The sequence below is a fragment of the Oncorhynchus kisutch genome, unplaced genomic scaffold, assembly GCF_002021735.2.
Source record: "Oncorhynchus kisutch isolate 150728-3 unplaced genomic scaffold, Okis_V2 Okis07a-Okis12b_hom, whole genome shotgun sequence".
NCBI classification, from domain to species: domain Eukaryota; kingdom Metazoa; phylum Chordata; class Actinopteri; order Salmoniformes; family Salmonidae; genus Oncorhynchus; species Oncorhynchus kisutch.
The window spans coordinates 9411661-9431709 of record NW_022261984.1 but is presented as its reverse complement, the minus strand read 5'-3'; the positions used below and the strand labels follow the sequence as shown (position 1 = coordinate 9431709).

General features: G+C 42.0%; 1 protein-coding gene across 1 annotated transcript in view; it reads right to left on the bottom strand.

The window, feature by feature from the left end:
• LOC116360071 (FERM and PDZ domain-containing protein 1-like) overlaps positions 1 to 20049 on the bottom strand; it is a 69342-nt gene that overhangs the window by 23158 nt on the left and 26135 nt on the right. Inside the window, exons 6-10 of the mRNA XM_031814583.1 lie at positions 19708 to 19812; positions 12044 to 12139; positions 6120 to 6245; positions 5656 to 5775; positions 5105 to 5241 (exon numbers count right to left, since the gene is read on the bottom strand). Of these exons, the coding sequence (XP_031670443.1) occupies positions 5105 to 5241; positions 5656 to 5775; positions 6120 to 6245; positions 12044 to 12139; positions 19708 to 19812 (584 nt within the window). The remainder of the gene's footprint in view (positions 1 to 5104; positions 5242 to 5655; positions 5776 to 6119; positions 6246 to 12043; positions 12140 to 19707; positions 19813 to 20049) is intronic.

The window sequence follows — 20049 nt, the reverse complement described above, 5'->3', positions numbered from 1 at the left end:
TCAGCTGTAATGTTCTGTTCTAATAGAGGGACTATGATCAGCTGTAATGTTCTGTTCTAATAGAGGGACTATGATCAGCTGTTCTGTTCTAATAGAGGGACTATGATCAGCTGTAATGTTCTGTTCTAATAGAGGGACTATGATCAGCTGTAATGTTCTGTTCTAATAGAGGGACTAGGATCAGCTGTAATGTTCTGTTCTACTAGAGGGACTATGATCAGCTGTTCTGTTCTGTTCTAATAGAGGGACTATGATCAGCTGTAATGTTCTGTTCTAATAGAGGGACTATGATCAGCTGTAATGTTCTGTTCTGTTCTAATAGAGGGACTATGATCAGCTGTAATGTTCTGTTCTACTAGAGGGACTATGATCAGCTGTAATGTTCTGTTCTGTTCTAATAGAGGGACTATGATCAGCTGTAATGTTCTGTTCTAATAGAGGGACTATGATCAGCTGTAATGTTCTGTTCTGTTCTAATAGAGGGACTATGATCAGCTGTTCTGTTCTGTTCTAATAGAGGGACTATGATCAGCTGTAATGTTCTGTTCTAATAGAGGGACTATGATCAGCTGTAATGTTCTGTTCTGTTCTAATAGAGGGACTATGATCAGCTGTTCTGTTCTGTTCTACTAGAGGGACTATGATCAGCTGTAATGTTCTGTTCTAATAGAGGGACTATGATCAGCTGTAATGTTCTGTTCTGTTCTAATAGAGGGACTATGATCAGCTGTAATGTTCTGTTCTGTTCTAATAGAGGGACTATGATCAGCTGTTCTGTTCTAATAGAGGGACTATGATCAGCTGTAATGTTCTGTTCTGTTCTAATAGAGGGACTATGATCAGCTGTAATGTTCTGTTCTAATAGAGGGACTATGATCAGCTGTAATGTTCTGTTCTGTTCTAATAGAGGGACTATGATCAGCTGTTCTGTTCTGTTCTAATAGGGGGACTATGATCAGCTGTAATGTTCTGTTCTGTTCTAATAGAGGGACTATGATCAGCTGTTCTGTTCTAATAGAGGGACTATGATCAGCTGTTCTGTTCTAATAGAGGGACTATGATCAGCTGTACTGTTCTGTTCTAATAGAGGGACTATGATCAGCTGTTCTGTTCTGTTCTAATAGAGGGACTATGATCAGCTGTAATGTTCTGTTCTAATAGAGGGACTATGATCAGCTGTAATGTTCTGTTCTAATAGAGGGACTAGGATCAGCTGTAATGTTCTGTTCTACTAGAGGGACTATGATCAGCTGTTCTGTTCTGTTCTAATAGAGGGACTATGATCAGCTGTAATGTTCTGTTCTAATAGAGGGACTATGATCAGCTGTAATGTTCTGTTCTGTTCTAATAGAGGGACTATGATCAGCTGTAATGTTCTGTTCTACTAGAGGGACTATGATCAGCTGTAATGTTCTGTTCTGTTCTAATAGAGGGACTATGATCAGCTGTAATGTTCTGTTCTAATAGAGGGACTATGATCAGCTGTAATGTTCTGTTCTGTTCTAATAGAGGGACTATGATCAGCTGTTCTGTTCTGTTCTAATAGAGGGACTATGATCAGCTGTAATGTTCTGTTCTGTTCTAATAGAGGGACTATGATCAGCTGTTCTGTTCTAATAGAGGGACTATGATCAGCTGTTCTGTTCTAATAGAGGGACTATGATCAGCTGTACTGTTCTGTTCTAATAGAGGGACTATGATCAGCTGTTCTGTTCTGTTCTAATAGAGGGACTATGATCAGCTGTAATGTTCTGTTCTAATAGAGGGACTATGATCAGCTGTAATGTTCTGTTCTAATAGAGGGACTAGGATCAGCTGTAATGTTCTGTTCTACTAGAGGGACTATGATCAGCTGTTCTGTTCTGTTCTAATAGAGGGACTATGATCAGCTGTAATGTTCTGTTCTAATAGAGGGACTATGATCAGCTGTAATGTTCTGTTCTGTTCTAATAGAGGGACTATGATCAGCTGTAATGTTCTGTTCTACTAGAGGGACTATGATCAGCTGTAATGTTCTGTTCTGTTCTAATAGAGGGACTATGATCAGCTGTAATGTTCTGTTCTAATAGAGGGACTATGATCAGCTGTAATGTTCTGTTCTGTTCTAATAGAGGGACTATGATCAGCTGTTCTGTTCTAATAGAGGGACTATGATCAGCTGTAATGTTCTGTTCTGTTCTAATAGAGGGACTATGATCAGCTGTTCTGTTCTGTTCTAATAGAGGGACTATGATCAGCTGTAATGTTCTGTTCTAATAGAGGGACTATGATCAGCTGTAATGTTCTGTTCTGTTCTAATAGAGGGACTATGATCAGCTGTTCTGTTCTGTTCTACTAGAGGGACTATGATCAGCTGTAATGTTCTGTTCTAATAGAGGGACTATGATCAGCTGTAATGTTCTGTTCTGTTCTAATAGAGGGACTATGATCAGCTGTATTGTTCTGTTCTGTTCTAATAGAGGGACTATGATCAGCTGTTCTGTTCTGTTCTAATAGAGGGACTATGATCAGCTGTAATGTTCTGTTCTGTTCTAATAGAGGGACTATGATCAGCTGTAATGTTCTGTTCTGTTCTAATAGAGGGACTATGATCAGCTGTTCTGTTCTAATAGAGGGACTATGATCAGCTGTAATGTTCTGTTCTGTTCTAATAGAGGGACTATGATCAGCTGTAATGTTCTGTTCTAATAGAGGGACTATGATCAGCTGTAATGTTCTGTTCTGTTCTAATAGAGGGACTATGATCAGCTGTTCTGTTCTGTTCTAATAGAGGGACTATGATCAGCTGTAATGTTCTGTTCTGTTCTAATAGAGGGACTATGATCAGCTGTTCTGTTCTAATAGAGGGACTATGATCAGCTGTTCTGTTCTAATAGAGGGACTATGATCAGCTGTACTGTTCTGTTCTAATAGAGGGACTATGATCAGCTGTAATGTTCTGTTCTAATAGAGGGACTATGATCAGCTGTAATGTTCTGTTCTGTTCTAATAGAGGGACTATGATCAGCTGTTCTGTTCTGTTCTAATAGAGGGACTATGATCAGCTGTAATGTTCTGTTCTGTTCTAATAGAGGGACTATGATCAGCTGTTCTGTTCTAATAGAGGGACTATGATCAGCTGTTCTGTTCTGTTCTAATAGAGGGACTATGATCAGCTGTAATGTTCTGTTCTAATAGAGGGACTATGATCAGCTGTAATGTTCTGTTCTAATAGAGGGACTATGATCAGCTGTTCTGTTCTAATAGAGGGACTATGATCAGCTGTAATGTTCTGTTCTAATAGAGGGACTATGATCAGCTGTAATGTTCTGTTCTGTTCTAATAGAGGGACTATGATCAGCTGTTCTGTTCTGCTCTAATAGAGGGAATATGATCAGCTGTAATGTTCTGTTCTGTTCTAATAGAGGGACTATGATCAGCTGTAATGTTCTGTTCTGTTCTAATAGAGGGACTATGATCAGCTGTTCTGTTCTGTTCTAATAGAGGGACTATGATCAGCTGTAATGTTCTGTTCTAATAGAGGGACTATGATCAGCTTTTCTGTTCTGTTCTGTTCTAATAGAGGGACTATGATCAGCTGTAATGTTCTGTTCTAATAGAGGGACTATGATCAGCTGTACTGTTCTGTTCTAATAGAGGGACTATGATCAGCTGTAATGTTCTGTTCTAATAGAGGGACTATGATCAGCTGTAATGTTCTGTTCTGTTCTAATAGAGGGACTATGATCAGCTGTAATGTTCTGTTCTGTTCTAATAGAGGGACTATGATCAGCTGTTCTGTTCTGTTCTGTTCTAATAGAGGGACTATGATCAGCTGTTCTGCTCTAATAGAGGGACTATGATCAGCTGTAATGTTCTGTTCTAATAGAGGGACTATGATCAGCTGTAATGTTCTGTTCTGTTCTAATAGAGGGACTATGATCAGCTGTAATGTTCTGTTCTGTTCTAATAGAGGGACTATGATCAGCTGTAATGTTCTGTTCTGTTCTAATAGAGGGACTATGATCAGCTGGTCTGTTCTGTTCTACTAGAGGGACTATGATCAGCTGTAATGTTCTGTTCTGTTCTAATAGAGGGACTATGATCAGCTGTTCTGTTCTGTTCTAATAGAGGGACTATGATCAGCTGTATTGTTCTGTTCTAATAGAGGGACTATGATCAGCTGTAATGTTCTGTTCTGTTCTAATAGAGGGACTATGATCAGCTGTTCTGTTCTGTTCTAATAGAGGGACTATGATCAGCTGTAATGTTCTGTTCTGTTCTAATAGAGGGACTATGATCAGCTGTAATGTTCTGTTCTGTTCTAATAGAGGGACTATGATCAGCTGTTCTGTTCTGTTCTACTAGAGGGACTATGATCAGCTGTAATGTTCTGTTCTGTTCTAATAGAGGGACTATGATCAGCTGTTCTGTTCTGTTCTAATAGAGGGACTATGATCAGCTGTATTGTTCTGTTCTAATAGAGGGACTATGATCAGCTGTAATGTTCTGTTCTGTTCTAATAGAGGGACTATGATCAGCTGTTCTGTTCTGTTCTAATAGAGGGACTATGATCAGCTGTAATGTTCTGTTCTGTTCTAATAGAGGGACTATGATCAGCTGTAATGTTCTGTTCTGTTCTAATAGAGGGACTATGATCAGCTGTTCTGTTCTAATAGAGGGACTATGATCAGCTGTAATGTTCTGTTCTGTTCTAATAGAGGGACTATGATCAGCTGTTCTGTTCTGTTCTACTAGAGGGACTATGATCAGCTGTAATGTTCTGTTCTGTTCTAATAGAGGGACTATGATCAGCTGTTCTGTTCTGTTCTAATAGAGGGACTATGATCAGCTGTATTGTTCTGTTCTAATAGAGGGACTATGATCAGCTGTAATGTTCTGTTCTGTTCTAATAGAGGGACTATGATCAGCTGTTCTGTTCTGTTCTAATAGAGGGACTATGATCAGCTGTAATGTTCTGTTCTGTTCTAATAGAGGGACTATGATCAGCTGTAATGTTCTGTTCTAATAGAGGGACTATGATCAGCTGTAATGTTCTGTTCTGTTCTAATAGAGGGACTATGATCAGCTGTTCTGCTCTAATAGAGGGACGTGAGGGACGTACGTGATGATCTTGAGTTTGGTCCGAGGTGACTGTCCACAGCTGGCTAGTCTCTCCTGTATGTGCAGGGCTGCCAGACGCAGGGCCGTGTTGCAACGCATCTCCACTGCAAAACGCTCCTGTAGCACGTCATTTATACCCTACACACACACACACACACACACACACACACACACACACACACACACACACACACACACACACACACACACACACACACACAGTGATGTTACACACACGAACACACACACAGACACACTCACACACACACATGGTGATGTTACACACACGAACACACACACACATACACACACACACACCAACACACGGTGATGTTACACACACGAACACACACACAGACACACTCACACACACACATGGTGATGTTACACACACACCCACAAACACACAAACACACACGGTGATGTTACACACACGAACACACACACAGAAACACACACGAACACAAACACACACACACGAACACACGAACACACACAGACATATTTTCACATCCATGTTATGCTACCTCCCCTCCACACACACACACCTACCTGCAGGTAGAGGTATTGGAAGGCAGTGGGGTCGTCTTGTAACAGGTGCTCAGGTTCTCTGGGTATAAAACACACTCTGAACAGACATCTGTAGTCATGGACTTCCTTCTGATGAACCACCTGGAGATGGACAGTAGGGGAGGGTGGCGGGGGGGGGGGGGGGGTACAGGGGTGTGTGAGTGTGAAGGATGCATCCTGTCCTCTTTAGGTAGTAACAGTAGTTTAGTGATGCTATGTGTGTGTGTGTGTGTGTGTGTGTGTGTGTGTGTGTGTGTGTGTGTGTGTGTGTGTGTGTACCTGTTGTATCCTCTCCTCTTCATGTAGTAACAGCAGTTTACTGATGCTATACTTTGTGTGTGTGTGTGTGTGTTCGTGTGTGTGTGTGTGTGTGTGTGTGTGTGTGTGTGTGTGCGTGCGTGCGTGTGTGTGTGTGTGTATGTGTGTGTGTGTGTGTGTGTGTGTACCTGTTGTATCCTCTCCTCTTCATGTAGTAACAGCAGTTTACTGATGCTGTACTTCTGTTCCAGAACCAAAGAGAAGTGTTCAATACGAGACAGAGACAGTTTCTCCTTCAGGGTCATTACTATGTCCTGGGAAACAGACAGAACAGGAGACAGGGTCATTATTATGTCCTGGGAAACAGACAGAACAGGAGACAGGGTCATCACTATGTCCTGGGAAACAGACAGAACAGGAGACAGGGTCATTACTATGTCCTGGGAAACAGACAGAACAGGAGACAGGGTCATCACTATGTCCTGGGAAACAGACAGAACAGGAGACAGGGTCATCACTATGTCCTGGGAAACAGACAGAACAGGAGACAGGGTCATTACTATGTCCTGGGAAACAGACAGAACAGGAGACAGGGTCATCACTATGTCCTGGGAGGAAACAGACAGAACAGGAGACAGGGGCATCACTATGTCCTGGGAAACAGACAGAACAGGGTCATCACTATGTCCTGGGAGGAAACAGAGGGAACAGGAGACAAGACACTGATTTGTTAGGCCAGTTAAACTATATGGTTGAGGCCAAATGGGATTTCAGTTAAACGCTGAATGGACTAAATTGAAAGGTCCGTAGAATAGGATGTAACAGTATACAGTCAGTCAGTCAGTCTATTGTCTGAGACAGTATGTACACAGTCAGTCAGTCTATTGTCTGAGACAGTATGTATACAGTCAGTCAGTCTATTGTCTGAGACAGTATGTACACAGTCAGTCAGTCAGTCTATTGTCTGAGACAGTATGTACACAGTCAGTCTATTGTCTGAGACAGTATGTACACAGCCAGTCTATTGTCTGAAACAGTATGTACACAGTAAGTCTATTGTCTGAGACAGTATGTACACAGTCAGTCAGTCTATTGTCTGAGACAGTATGTACACAGTCAGTCAGTCTATTGTCTGAGACAGTATGTACACAGTCAGTCAGTCTATTGTCTGAGACAGTATGTACACAGTCAGTCAGTCAGTCTATTGTCTGAGACAGTATGTACACAGTCAGTCAGTCAGGCTATTGTCTGAGACAGTATGTACACAGTCAGTCTATTGTCTGAGACAGTATGTACACAGTAAGTCTATTGTCTGAGACAGTATGTACACAGTCAGTCAGTCTATTGTCTGAGACAGTATGTACACAGTCAGTCAGTCAGTCTATTGTCTGAGACAGTATGTAAACAGTCAGTCAGTCTATTGTCTGAGACAGTATGTACACAGTCAGTCAGTCTATTGTCTGAGACAGTATGTACACAGTCAGTCAGTCAGTCTATTGTCTGAGACAGTATGTACACAGTCAGTAAGTCTATTGTCTGAGACAGTATGTACACAGTCAGTCAGTCTATTTTCTGAGACAGTATGTACACAGTCAGTCAGTCTATTGTCTGAGACAGTATGTACACAGTAAGTCAGTCTATTGTCTGAGACAGTATTTACACAGTCAGTAAGTCTATTGTCTGAGACAGTATGTACACAGTCAGTAAGTCTATTGTCTGAGACAGTATGTATACAGTCAGTCAGTCAGTCTATTGTCTGAGACAGTATGTACACAGTTAGTCAGTCTATTGTCTGAGACAGTATGTACACAGTCAGTCAGTCTATTGTCTGAGACAGTATGTACACAGTCAGTCAGTAAGTCTATTGTCTGTGACAGTATGTACACAGTCAGTCAGTAAGTCTATTGTCTGAGACAGTATGTACACAGTCAGCCAGTCTATTGTCTGAGACAGTATGTACACAGTCAGTCAGTCTATTGTCTGAGACAGTATGTACACAGTCAGTCAGTCAGTCTATTGTCTGAGACAGTATGTACACAGTCAGTCAGTAAGTCTATTGTCTGAGACAGTATGTACACAGTCAGTCAGTCTATTGTCTGAGACAGTATGTACACAGTCAGTCAGTCTATTGTCTGAGACAGTATGTACACAGTCAGTCAGTAAGTCTATTGTCTGAGACAGTATGTACACAGTCAGTCAGTAAGTCTATTGTCTGAGACAGTATGTACACAGTCAGTCAGTCTATTGTCTGAGACAGTATGTACACAGTCAGTCAGTAAGTCTATTGTCTGAGACAGTATGTACACAGTCAGTCAGTCAGTCTATTGTCTGAGACAGTATGTACACAGTCAGTCAGTAAGTCTATTGTCTGAGACAGTATGTACACAGTCAGTCAGTCTATTGTCTGAGACAGTATGTACACAGTCAGTCAGTAAGTCTATTGTCTGAGACAGTATGTACACAGTCAGTCAGTCAGTCTATTGTCTGAGACAGTATGTACACAGTCAGTCAGTCAGTCTATTGTCTGAGACAGTATGTACACAGTCAGTCTATTGTCTGAGACAGTATGTACACAGTCAGTCAGTCAGTCTATTGTCTGAGACAGTATGTACACAGTCAGTCAGTAAGTCTATTGTCTGAGACAGTATGTACACAGTCAGTCAGTCTATTGTCTGAGACAGTATGTACACAGTCAGTCAGTCTATTGTCTGAGACAGTATGTACACAGTCAGTCAGTAAGTCTAATGTCTGAGACAGTATGTACACAGTCAGTCAGTAAGTCTAATGTCTGAGACAGTATGTACACAGTCAGTCAGTCAGTCTATTGTCTGAGACAGTATGTACACAGTCAGTCAGTCAGTCTATTGTCTGAGACAGTATGTACACAGTCAGTCAGTCAGTCTATTGTCTGAGACAGTATGTACACAGTCAGTCAGTCAGTCTATTGTCTGAGACAGTATGTACACAGTCAGTCTATTGTCTGAGACAGTATGTACACAGTCAGTCAGTAAGTCTATTGTCTGAGACAGTATGTACACAGTCAGTCAGTCTATTGTCTGAGACAGTATGTACACAGTCAGTCAGTCTATTGGCTGAGACAGTATGTACACAGTCAGTCAGTAAGTCTATTGTCTGAGACAGTATGTACACAGTAAGTCTATTGTCTGAGACAGTATGTACACAGTCAGTCAGTCTATTGTCTGAGACAGCATGTACACAGTCAGTCAGTAAGTCTATTGTCTGAGACAGTATGTACACAGTCAGTCAGTCTATTGTCTGAGACAGTATGTACACAGTCAGTCAGTCAGGCTATTGTCTGAGACAGTATGTACACAGTCAGTCAGTCTATTGTCTGAGACAGTATGTACACAGTCAGTCAGTCTATTGTCTGAGACAGTATGTACACAGTCAGTCAGTCAGTCTATTGTCTGAGACAGTATGTACACAGTCAGTCAGTCAGTCTATTGTCTGAGACAGTATGTACACAGTCAGTCAGTCAGTCTATTGTCTGAGACAGTATGTACACAGTCAGTCAGTCAGTCTATTGTCTGAGACAGTATGTACACAGTCAGTCAGTCAGTCTATTGTCTGAGACAGTATGTACACAGTCAGTCTATTGTCTGAGACAGTATGTACACAGTCAGTCAGTCAGTCTATTGTCTGAGACAGTATGTACACAGTCAGTCAGTCTATTGTCTGAGACAGTATGTACACAGTCAGTCAGTCTATTGTCTGAGACAGTATGTACACAGTCAGTCAGTCAGTCTATTGTCTGAGACAGTATGTACACAGTCAGTCAGTCAGTCTATTGTCTGAGACAGTATGTACACAGTCAGTCAGTAAGTCTATTGTCTGAGACAGTATGTACACAGTCAGTCAGTCAGTCTATTGTCTGAGACAGTATGTACACAGTCAGTCAGTCAGTCTATTGTCTGAGACAGTATGTACACAGTCAGTCTATTGTCTGAGACAGTATGTACACAGTCAGTCAGTCAGTCTATTGTCTGAGACAGTATGTACACAGTCAGTCAGTAAGTCTATTGTCTGAGACAGTATGTACACAGTCAGTCAGTCTATTGTCTGAGACAGTATGTACACAGTCAGTCAGTCTATTGTCTGAGACAGTATGTACACAGTCAGTCAGTAAGTCTAATGTCTGAGACAGTATGTACACAGTCAGTCAGTAAGTCTAATGTCTGAGACAGTATGTACACAGTCAGTCAGTCAGTCTATTGTCTGAGACAGTATGTACACAGTCAGTCAGTCAGTCTATTGTCTGAGACAGTATGTACACAGTCAGTCAGTCAGTCTATTGTCTGAGACAGTATGTACACAGTCAGTCAGTCAGTCTATTGTCTGAGACAGTATGTACACAGTCAGTCTATTGTCTGAGACAGTATGTACACAGTCAGTCAGTAAGTCTATTGTCTGAGACAGTATGTACACAGTCAGTCAGTCTATTGTCTGAGACAGTATGTACACAGTCAGTCAGTCTATTGGCTGAGACAGTATGTACACAGTCAGTCAGTAAGTCTATTGTCTGAGACAGTATGTACACAGTAAGTCTATTGTCTGAGACAGTATGTACACAGTCAGTCAGTCTATTGTCTGAGACAGTATGTACACAGTCAGTCAGTAAGTCTATTGTCTGAGACAGTATGTACACAGTCAGTCAGTCTATTGTCTGAGACAGTATGTACACAGTCAGTCAGTCAGTCTATTGTCTGAGACAGTATGTACACAGTCAGTCAGTCTATTGTCTGAGACAGTATGTACACAGTCAGTCAGTCTATTGTCTGAGACAGTATGTACACAGTCAGTCAGTCTATTGTCTGAGACAGTATGTACACAGTCAGTCAGTCAGTCTATTGTCTGAGACAGTATGTACACAGTCAGTCAGTCAGTCTATTGTCTGAGACAGTATGTACACAGTCAGTCTATTGTCTGAGACAGTATGTACACAGTCAGTCAGTAAGTCTATTGTCTGAGACAGTATGTACACAGTCAGTCAGTCTATTGTCTGAGACAGTATGTACACAGTCAGTCAGTCTATTGTCTGAGACAGTATGTACACAGTCAGTCAGTAAGTCTATTGTCTGAGACAGTATGTACACAGTAAGTCTATTGTCTGAGACAGTATGTACACAGTCAGTCAGTCTATTGTCTGAGACAGTATGTACACAGTCAGTCAGTAAGTCTATTGTCTGAGACAGTATGTACACAGTCAGTCAGTCTATTGTCTGAGACAGTATGTACACAGTCAGTCAGTCAGTCTATTGTCTGAGACAGTATGTACACAGTCAGTCAGTCTATTGTCTGAGACAGTATGTACACAGTCAGTCAGTCTATTGTCTGAGACAGTATGTACACAGTCAGTCAGTCAGTCTATTGTCTGAGACAGTATGTACACAGTCAGTCAGTCGGTCTATTGTCTGAGACAGTATGTACACAGTCAGTCAGTCTATTGTCTGAGACAGTATGTACACAGTCAGTCAGTAAGTCTATTGTCTGAGACAGGACAGTCTGTAGAGGAGGAGTCTATTGTCTGAGCCAGGACGGCCTGTAGAGGAGGAGTCTATTGTCTGAGCCAGGACAGTCTGTAGAGGAGGAGTCTATTGTCTGAGCCAGGACGGCCCGTAGAGGAGGAGTCTATTGTCTGAGCCAGGACGGCCCGTAGAGGAGGAGTCTATTGTCAGAGCCAGGATGGCCTGAAGAGGAGGAGTCTATTGTCAGAGCCAGGACGGCCTGTAGATGAGGAGTCTATTGTCAGAGCCAGGACGGCCTGGAGGAGTCTATCATAGGTACACTTCAACTATGACAGACAAAATGAGAAAAGAAATCCAGGAAATCACATTGTAGGATTTTTTATGAATTTATAAGTATTTGGTCAATAACAAATGTTTATCTCAATACTTTGTTATATACCCTATAATTATAATACGATAGTGTATTATGTGTATAATATATATTATTATATTATGTGTATAATATATACCACCTTGACAGTGGTGTTGGGTTCAAACTTGAAGGCCTTGGTCTGTCTATTATATTAGTAGTATCATCAGGATTATACTTATAATATGATAGTGTATTATGTGTATAATATAGTTACCTTGACAGTGGTGTTGGGTTCAAACTTGAAGGCCTTGGTCTGTCCGTTCTCCAGATACACCTTTAGAACGTTGGGGAGGAAGAGCAGCGAGTTGCCCTGGAAACCAGATGAATCAGGAAATAAGGGTGTGTTATTATTAGCTAAATACTTGACTGGTATCAGATACATATTAGAGAAGGGGGGGGATGACAAATGAGCTGCCTGGGCCTGTGGTGATAATAGTAATAATAATAGTATTTTCTTGTTGAGGATCCATTAAAAGGGGTTATGTGAAGAACCCCTAAAGGATGCTCCAGGAACCTTTACGTTTTAGAGTGGATGTCTGTCTCTCTCTCTGGCTCTCAATTTCAATTTCTGATAGAATCATTTGTATGTTTAAGATAATGACTAAAGTGTTCCACCCTGAAACCATATAATTGTATGAAATGTGTTGAGTCATAATTCAATAATTTGTGTGACTAGGCCATTGTGTTACTATTTCGCAATATGAGCTGGGTATAGTTGAGACATTCAAGGACAACTGTCGACTTGTGATAACGGTGAAACTAATCACTGGAAAGAGGCCTCCCCACCCTAGGGAGGAGAAACACTGTTAGAAATGGTTAGGCTTGAAGAAGATAATGAAACATGTTGCAGAAGTTTAACAATGTATGTGAACTGTGGAAACATACAGCCCACCTAAAGAGAGGTTCTACTGATGTGAGTTCTTGTGTGTAAAAAGATTGTGTTCTCATTTAGAAGACAGAGCGCTCTCTGAATAAAGTATTGATCTGTTGCAGAATCTGAGACTTTGTCTAATTCTTTATTAACCGGAGATGTACGACCTCTGGGAAATAGACAAAGCTTGAGGGATAGCCGAGTTCAACCATTGAGAGAGCAAAATTCTCGTGCCAATTTCACATGAAGTGCAATAAATAATAAACAACAGAAAATGAACCGTAAACGTTACACTTATTAAAGTTCCAAAAGAATGAAGACATGCATTATTTGGTGTTTTACTTTGTACACAGAGGATATTTTGCAGAATCCTGCCTGCAGAGTCTCAATTTGGTGTTTGTCCCATTTTGTGAATTCATGGTTGGGGAGCGGACCCCCAGACCTCACAACCATGAAGGGCAAAGGGTTCGATAACTGATTCAGGTATTTTTTGCCAGATCCTTGGTATGTTCCTTTTGATGGCATAGAAGGCACTTCTTGCCTTGTCTCTCAGATCGTTCACAGCTTTGTAGAAGTTACCTGTGGTGCTGATGTTTAGGCCGAGGTACAGTTGAAGTTGGAAGTTTACATACACTTAGGTTGGAGACATTAAAACTAGTTTTTCAACTACTTCACACATGTCTTGTTAACAAACTATAGTTGTGGTAAATCGGTAAGGACATCTACTTTGTGCATGACAAGTAATTTTTCCAACAATTGTTTACAGACAGATTATTTCACTTATAATTCATTGTATCACAATTTCAGTGGGTCAGAAGTTTACATGCACTAAATTGACTGTGCCTTTAACTTCACTAGGGTAGGGGGCACTATTTTCACTTCCTGATGAAAAGCGTGCCCAAAGTAAACTGCCTGCTACTCAGGCCCAGAAGCTGATATGCATATGATTGGTAGATTTGGAAAGGTAACACCCTAAAGTTTCCAAAACTGTTAGAACAATGTCTGTGAGTATAACATAACTGATATGGCAGGCAAAAACCTGAGAAAAAATATATTTTATATTTGTAGTTTTCTATTGAATGCCATTCAGGTATCCATTGACTTAGAACTTAAATTGCACTTCCCATGGATCCACTAGAGGTCAACAGTCTTTAGAAATTGTTTCAGGCCTGTATTCTGAAAAATTAGGGAGTAAGACCTCTCTGAATGAGTGAACACTGCAGTGGCCCAGAGCTTTTTCATGCGCGAGACCGAGGGTGCGCCTTTCTTGTTTACCTTTTATATTCACAACGTTATTGTCCGGTTGAAATATTATCGATTATTTAGGCTAAAAACAACCTGAGGATTATAAACATCGTTTGACATGTCTCTACGAACTTTACGGATACTATTTGGATGTTTCGTCTGCCTGTTGTGACTGTGTTTGAGCCTGTGGATTACTGAACAAAACGAGGGGGGGGGGGGGGGGGCGTTTGGATAAAAAGAGAGACTTTATTGAACAAAGCGAACATTCATTGAGTAAACGGGAGTCTCGTGAGTGCAACCATATGAAGATCATCAAAGGAAAGTGATACATTTGTATCACTATTTCTGACTTGTGTAACTCCTCTACTTGGCTGTTTACTGTTTGTAATGATTTGTCTGCTGGGCGTTGTTCTCAGATAATCGCATGGTGTGCTTTCGCCGTAAAGCCTTTTTTAAATCTGACACCGTGGTTGGATTAACAAGAAGTTAATCTTCAAACCGATGTTTAACACTTGTATGTTTTACGAATGTTTATGATGAGTATTTCTGTTTTTGAATTTGGCGCTCTGCAATTTCACTGGATGTTGGCCAGGTGGGACGCTAGCGTCCCCTAGTGAGGTTAAACAGCTTGGAAAATTCTAGAAAATTATGCTATGGCTTAGAAGTTTCTGATAGGCTAATTGTACGGTAATTTGGTAAAAAGCCAATTTGACATTTGCTCAGTACATTGTTTTCACTGAGGAAATGTAAGAGTCTGCTGTTAATAATGATAATGATAATGCAGAAGATTTTCCCATGGTTGCTGTTGACACATATCCCACGGTATCTCTCTATCTCTCTGTCTCTCTGTGTCTCTGTCTCTCTGTCTCTCTGTGTCTCTGTCTCTCTCAATTCAACGTAAGGGCTTTATTGGCTTGGGGAAAGTATGTTTACGTTGCCAAAGCAAGTGAAATAGAAGATAAACAAAAGTGAAATGAACAATAAAAAATGAACAGTAAACATTACACTTACAAAAATTCCATAAGAATAAAGACATTTCAAATGTCATATTATGTCCATAAACAATGTTGTAATGATGTGCAAATAGTTAAAGTACGAAAGGGAAAATAAATAAACATAAATATAGGTTCTCTCTCTCTAAATATATATCTGCCTCTCTCTCTGTCTCTCTGTCTAGATATATATCTGCCTCTCTCTCTGTTTCTCTGTCTAAATATATATCTGCCTCTCTCTCTGTCTCTCTGTCTAAATATATATCTGCTTCTCTCTCTGTCTATCTCTCTACATATATATCTGCCTCTCTCTCTGTCTCTCTGTCTAAATATATATCTGCCTCTCTCTCTGTCTCTCTGTCTAAATATATATCTGCCTCTCTCTCTGTCTCTCTGTCTAAATATATATCTGCCTCTCTCTCTGTCTCTCTGTCTAAATATATATCTGCCTCTCTCTCTGTCTCTCTGTCTAAATATATAGCTGCTTCTCTCTCTGTTTCTCTCTCTAAATATATATCTGCCTCTCTCTCTGTCTCTCTGTCTAGATATATATCTGCCTCTCTCTCTGTCTCTCTGTCTAAATATATATCTGCCTCTCTCTCTGTTTCTCTGTCTAAATATATATCTGCTTCTCTCTCTGTCTATCTCTCTACATATATATCTGCCTCTCTCTCTGTCTCTCTGTCTAAATATATAGCTGCTTCTCTCTCTGTCTATCTCTCTACATATATATCTGCCTCTCTCTCTGTCTCTCTGTCTAAATATATATCTGCTTCTCTCTCTGTCTCTCTGTCTAAATATATATCTGCCTCTCTCTCTGTCTCTCTGTCTAAATATATATCTGCTTCTCTCTCTGTCTATCTCTCTACATATATATCTGCCTCTCTCTCTGTCTCTCTGTCTAAATATATATCTGCTTCTCTCTCTCTGTCTCTCTCTCTAAATATATATCTGCCTCTCTCTGTGTCTCTCTGTCTAAATATATATCTGCTTCTCTCTCCGTCTCTCTCTCTAAATATATATCTGCCTCTCTCTCTGTCTCTCTGTCTAGATATATATCTGCTTCTCTCTCCGTCTCTCTCTCTAAATATATATCTGCCTCTCTCTCTGTCTCTCTGTCTAGATATATATCTGCCTCTCTCTCTGTCTCTCTCTCTAAATATATCTGCCTCTCTCTCTCTGTCTCTCTGTCTCTTTCCATCTGTCTTTCTCCATCTGTCTCTCTGTCTATTATACAGTGTTTTTCATGTCTCTCCCTCCCTCTTTATGTTCCTCCTCTCACCCCCTCTCTTCCACTCTCTCCTCCTCCTCCCTTTCAATACATTATTCTTCTGTAATCACAGCTGTTCTGAAGGGAATCAGACTGGCATTGATCCAACCACTCAATCTCTTCCTGTTGTTCTCTCCCTCTCGCTCCACCCCCCCTCTCATCTCTCTTTCATTCTCCCTCCACCTCTCTCTCTCTCTTGCTTTCTCTCTCTCCCTCCAACCCTTTCTCTCTCACTCTCTCTCCACCCCTCGCTCCGCTCCCTCCCTCCCCCACGCTTCTCTCTCTCCCCCTCCACCCTTCTCTCTGCTCCCCTCTAATCGTTAATAGTGTGTTTACACTGAGTATACAGAACAACACCTTCCTAATATTGAGTTGCATCCTCCCTTTGCCCTCAGAACAGTCTCAATTTATCGGGGTATGGACTCTACAATGTGTTGAAATCGTTCCACAGGGATGCTGGCCCATGTTGACTCTACAATGTGTTGAAATCGTTCCACAGTGAGGCTGGCCCATGTTGACTCTACAGTGTGTTGATATCGTTCCACAGGGAGGCTGGCCCATGTTGACTCTACAGTGTGTTGATATCGTTCCACAGTGAGGCTGGCCCATGTTGACTCTACAATGTGTTGAAATCGTTCCACAGTGAGGCTGGCCCATGTTGACTCTACAATGTGTTGAAATCGTTCCACAGTGAGGCTGGCCCATGTTGACTCTACAATGTGTTGAAATCGTTCCACAGTGAGGCTGGCCCATGTTGACTCCAATACTTCCCACAGTTGTGTCAAGTTGGATGGATGTCCTTTGGGTGGTGGACCATTCTTGATACACACGGGCAACTGTTGAGTGTGAAAAACCCAGCAGCGTTGCAGTTCTTGACAAAAACTGGTGCGCCTGGCACCTACTACCATACCCCCTGTTCAAAGGCACTTAAATATCTTATCTTACCCATTCACCCTCTGAATGACACACACACACAATCCATGTCTGAATGGTACACACACAATCCATGTCTGAATGGTACACACACAATCCATGTCTGAATGGTACACACACAATCCATGTCTGAATGGTACACACACAATCCATGTTTGAATGGTACACACACAATCCATGTCTGAATGGTACACACACAATCCATGTCTGAATGGTACACACACAATCCATGTCTGAATGGTACACACACAATCCATGTCTGAATGGTACACACACAATCCATGTCTGAATGGTACACACACAATCCATGTCTGAATGGTACACACACAATCCATGTTTGAATTGTCTCAAGGCATAAAATCCTTCTTTAACCAGGTCTCCTCCCCTTCATCTTTAACCAGGTCTCCTCCCCTTCATCTTTAACCTGTCTCCTCCTCTTCATCTTTAACCAGGTCTCCTCCCCTTCATCTTTAACCAGGTCTCCTCCCCTTCATCTTTAACCTGTCTCCTCCTCTTCATCTTTAACCAGGTCTCCTTCTCTTCATCTCTAACCAGGTCTCCTCCCCTTCATCTTTAACCAGGTCTCCTCCCTTCATCTTTAACCTGTCTCCTCCTCTTCATCTTTAACCTGTCTCCTCCTCTTCATCTTTAACCAGGTCTCCTCCTCTTCATCTTTAACCAGGTCTCCTCCTCTTCATCTACACTGATTGAAGAAGGATTTAACAGGTGACATCAATAAGGGCTCATATCTTTCACCTGGATTCACCTGGTCAGTCTGTGTCATGGAAAGAGCAAGTTTTCCTCATGTTGTGTAAACTCAGCGTTTTCTCCTGTAATCAGGGAATCATCCAGCCCTCGATACGACCACTCTGTCTCAGGTTGAGTCCCCAATGGAACCCTATATGACAATGTTCTGGTCTAAAGTAGTGCACTATATAGGGACTAGGGCCCTGGTCAACAGTAGTACACTATATAGGGAATAGGGCCCTGGTCTAAAGTAGTGCACTATATAGGGAATAGGGCTCTGGTCAACAGTAGTGCACCATATAGGGAATAGGGCTCTGGTCAACAGTAGTGCACAATATAGGGAATAGGGCTCTGGTCAACAGTAGTACACTATATAGGGAATAGGACCCTGGTCAACATTAGCACACTATATAGGGAATAGGGCTCTGGTCTAAAGTAGTGCACTATATAGGGAATAGGGCTCTGGTCAACAGTAGTACACTATATAGGGAATAGGGCCCTGGTCAACAGTAGTACACTATATAGGGAATAGGGCCCTGGTCTAAAGTAGTGCACTATATAGGGAATAGGGTGCTTGTTCCTTCTCACTTGTATTTACAGGAAAGGGACAGGACATCTACAGAGACAGGACATCTACAGGGACATCTACAGGGACATCTACAGGGACAGGACATCTACAGGGACAGGACATCTACAGGGACATCTACAGGGACATCTACAGGGACAGGACATCTACAGAGACAGGACATCTAAAGGGACAGGACATCTACAGAGACAGGACATCTACAGGGACATCTACAGGGACATCTACAGGGACAGGACATCTACAGAGACAGGACATCTAAAGGGACAGGACATCTACAGAGACAGGACATCTACAGGGACATCTACAGGGACATCTACAGGGACAGGACATCTACAGAGACAGGACATATACAGGGACAGGACATCTAAAGGGACAGGACATCTACAGGGACAGGACATCTACAGGGACAGGACATCTACAGGGACAGGACATCTACAGGGACAGGACATCTACAGGGACAGGACATCTACAGAGACAGGACATCTACAGGGACATCTACAGGGACATCTACAGGGACAGGACATCTACAGAGACAGGACATCTACAGGGACAGGACATCTACAGGGACAGGACATCTAAAGGGACAGGACATCTACAGGGACAGGACATCTAAAGGGACATCTACAGGGACAGGACATCTACAGGGACATCTACAGGGACATCTACAGGGACATCTACAGGGACATCTACAGGGACATCTACAGGGACAGGACATCTACAGGGACAGGACATCTACAGGGACAGGACATCTACAGGGACATCTAAAGGGACAGGACATCTACAGGGACATCTACAGGGACATCTACAGAGACAGGACATCTACAGGGACATCTACAGGGGCATCTACAGGGCAGGGACATCTACAGGGACATCTACAGGGACAGGACATCTACAGGGACAGGACATCTACAGGGACAGGACATCTACAGGGACAGGACATCTACAGGGACAGGACATCTAAACCACAGTGAAATGGGTTTCCAAGCCAAGCAGTGAAGATAGGGAGGAATATGGGGTTGTCATATGGCTGAGAGATAAACCACTTGCGACTGGCTCCATACAGCAGTCATGTCAGCTCCATAAAGTATTATCAGACATGTCCCTCTGGTGCTCTAGAAGTCACTGTATAGACTAGATCATACATGAATCCTGGACAGATATGACACAACAGCTTCATAGAGGGCTTACAACGCGCCATGCAGTGACAATAGGGTGTTGTAAGAGTCTGACGTACCTGAGAGTGACTGTTGACCTCAACCTCCTCAGCAAAGCGAACTTTGACCGGGTTGGACCGGAGTTTAGCTCTCTTCTCTGGGGTGATGAAGGAAGACTTGGGTCCCTGAGAAACCACAGGAGGAGAAATTAGGATTTGGGTCCCTGAGAAACCACAGGAGGAGAAATTAGGATTTGGGTCCCTGAGAAACCACAGGAGGAGAAATTAGGATTTGGGTCCCTGAGAAACCACAGGAGGAGAAATTAGGATTTGGGTCCCTGAGAAACCACAGGAGGAGAAATTAGGACTTGGGTCCCTGAGAAACCACAGGAGGAGAAATTAGGATTTGGGTCCCTGAGGAAC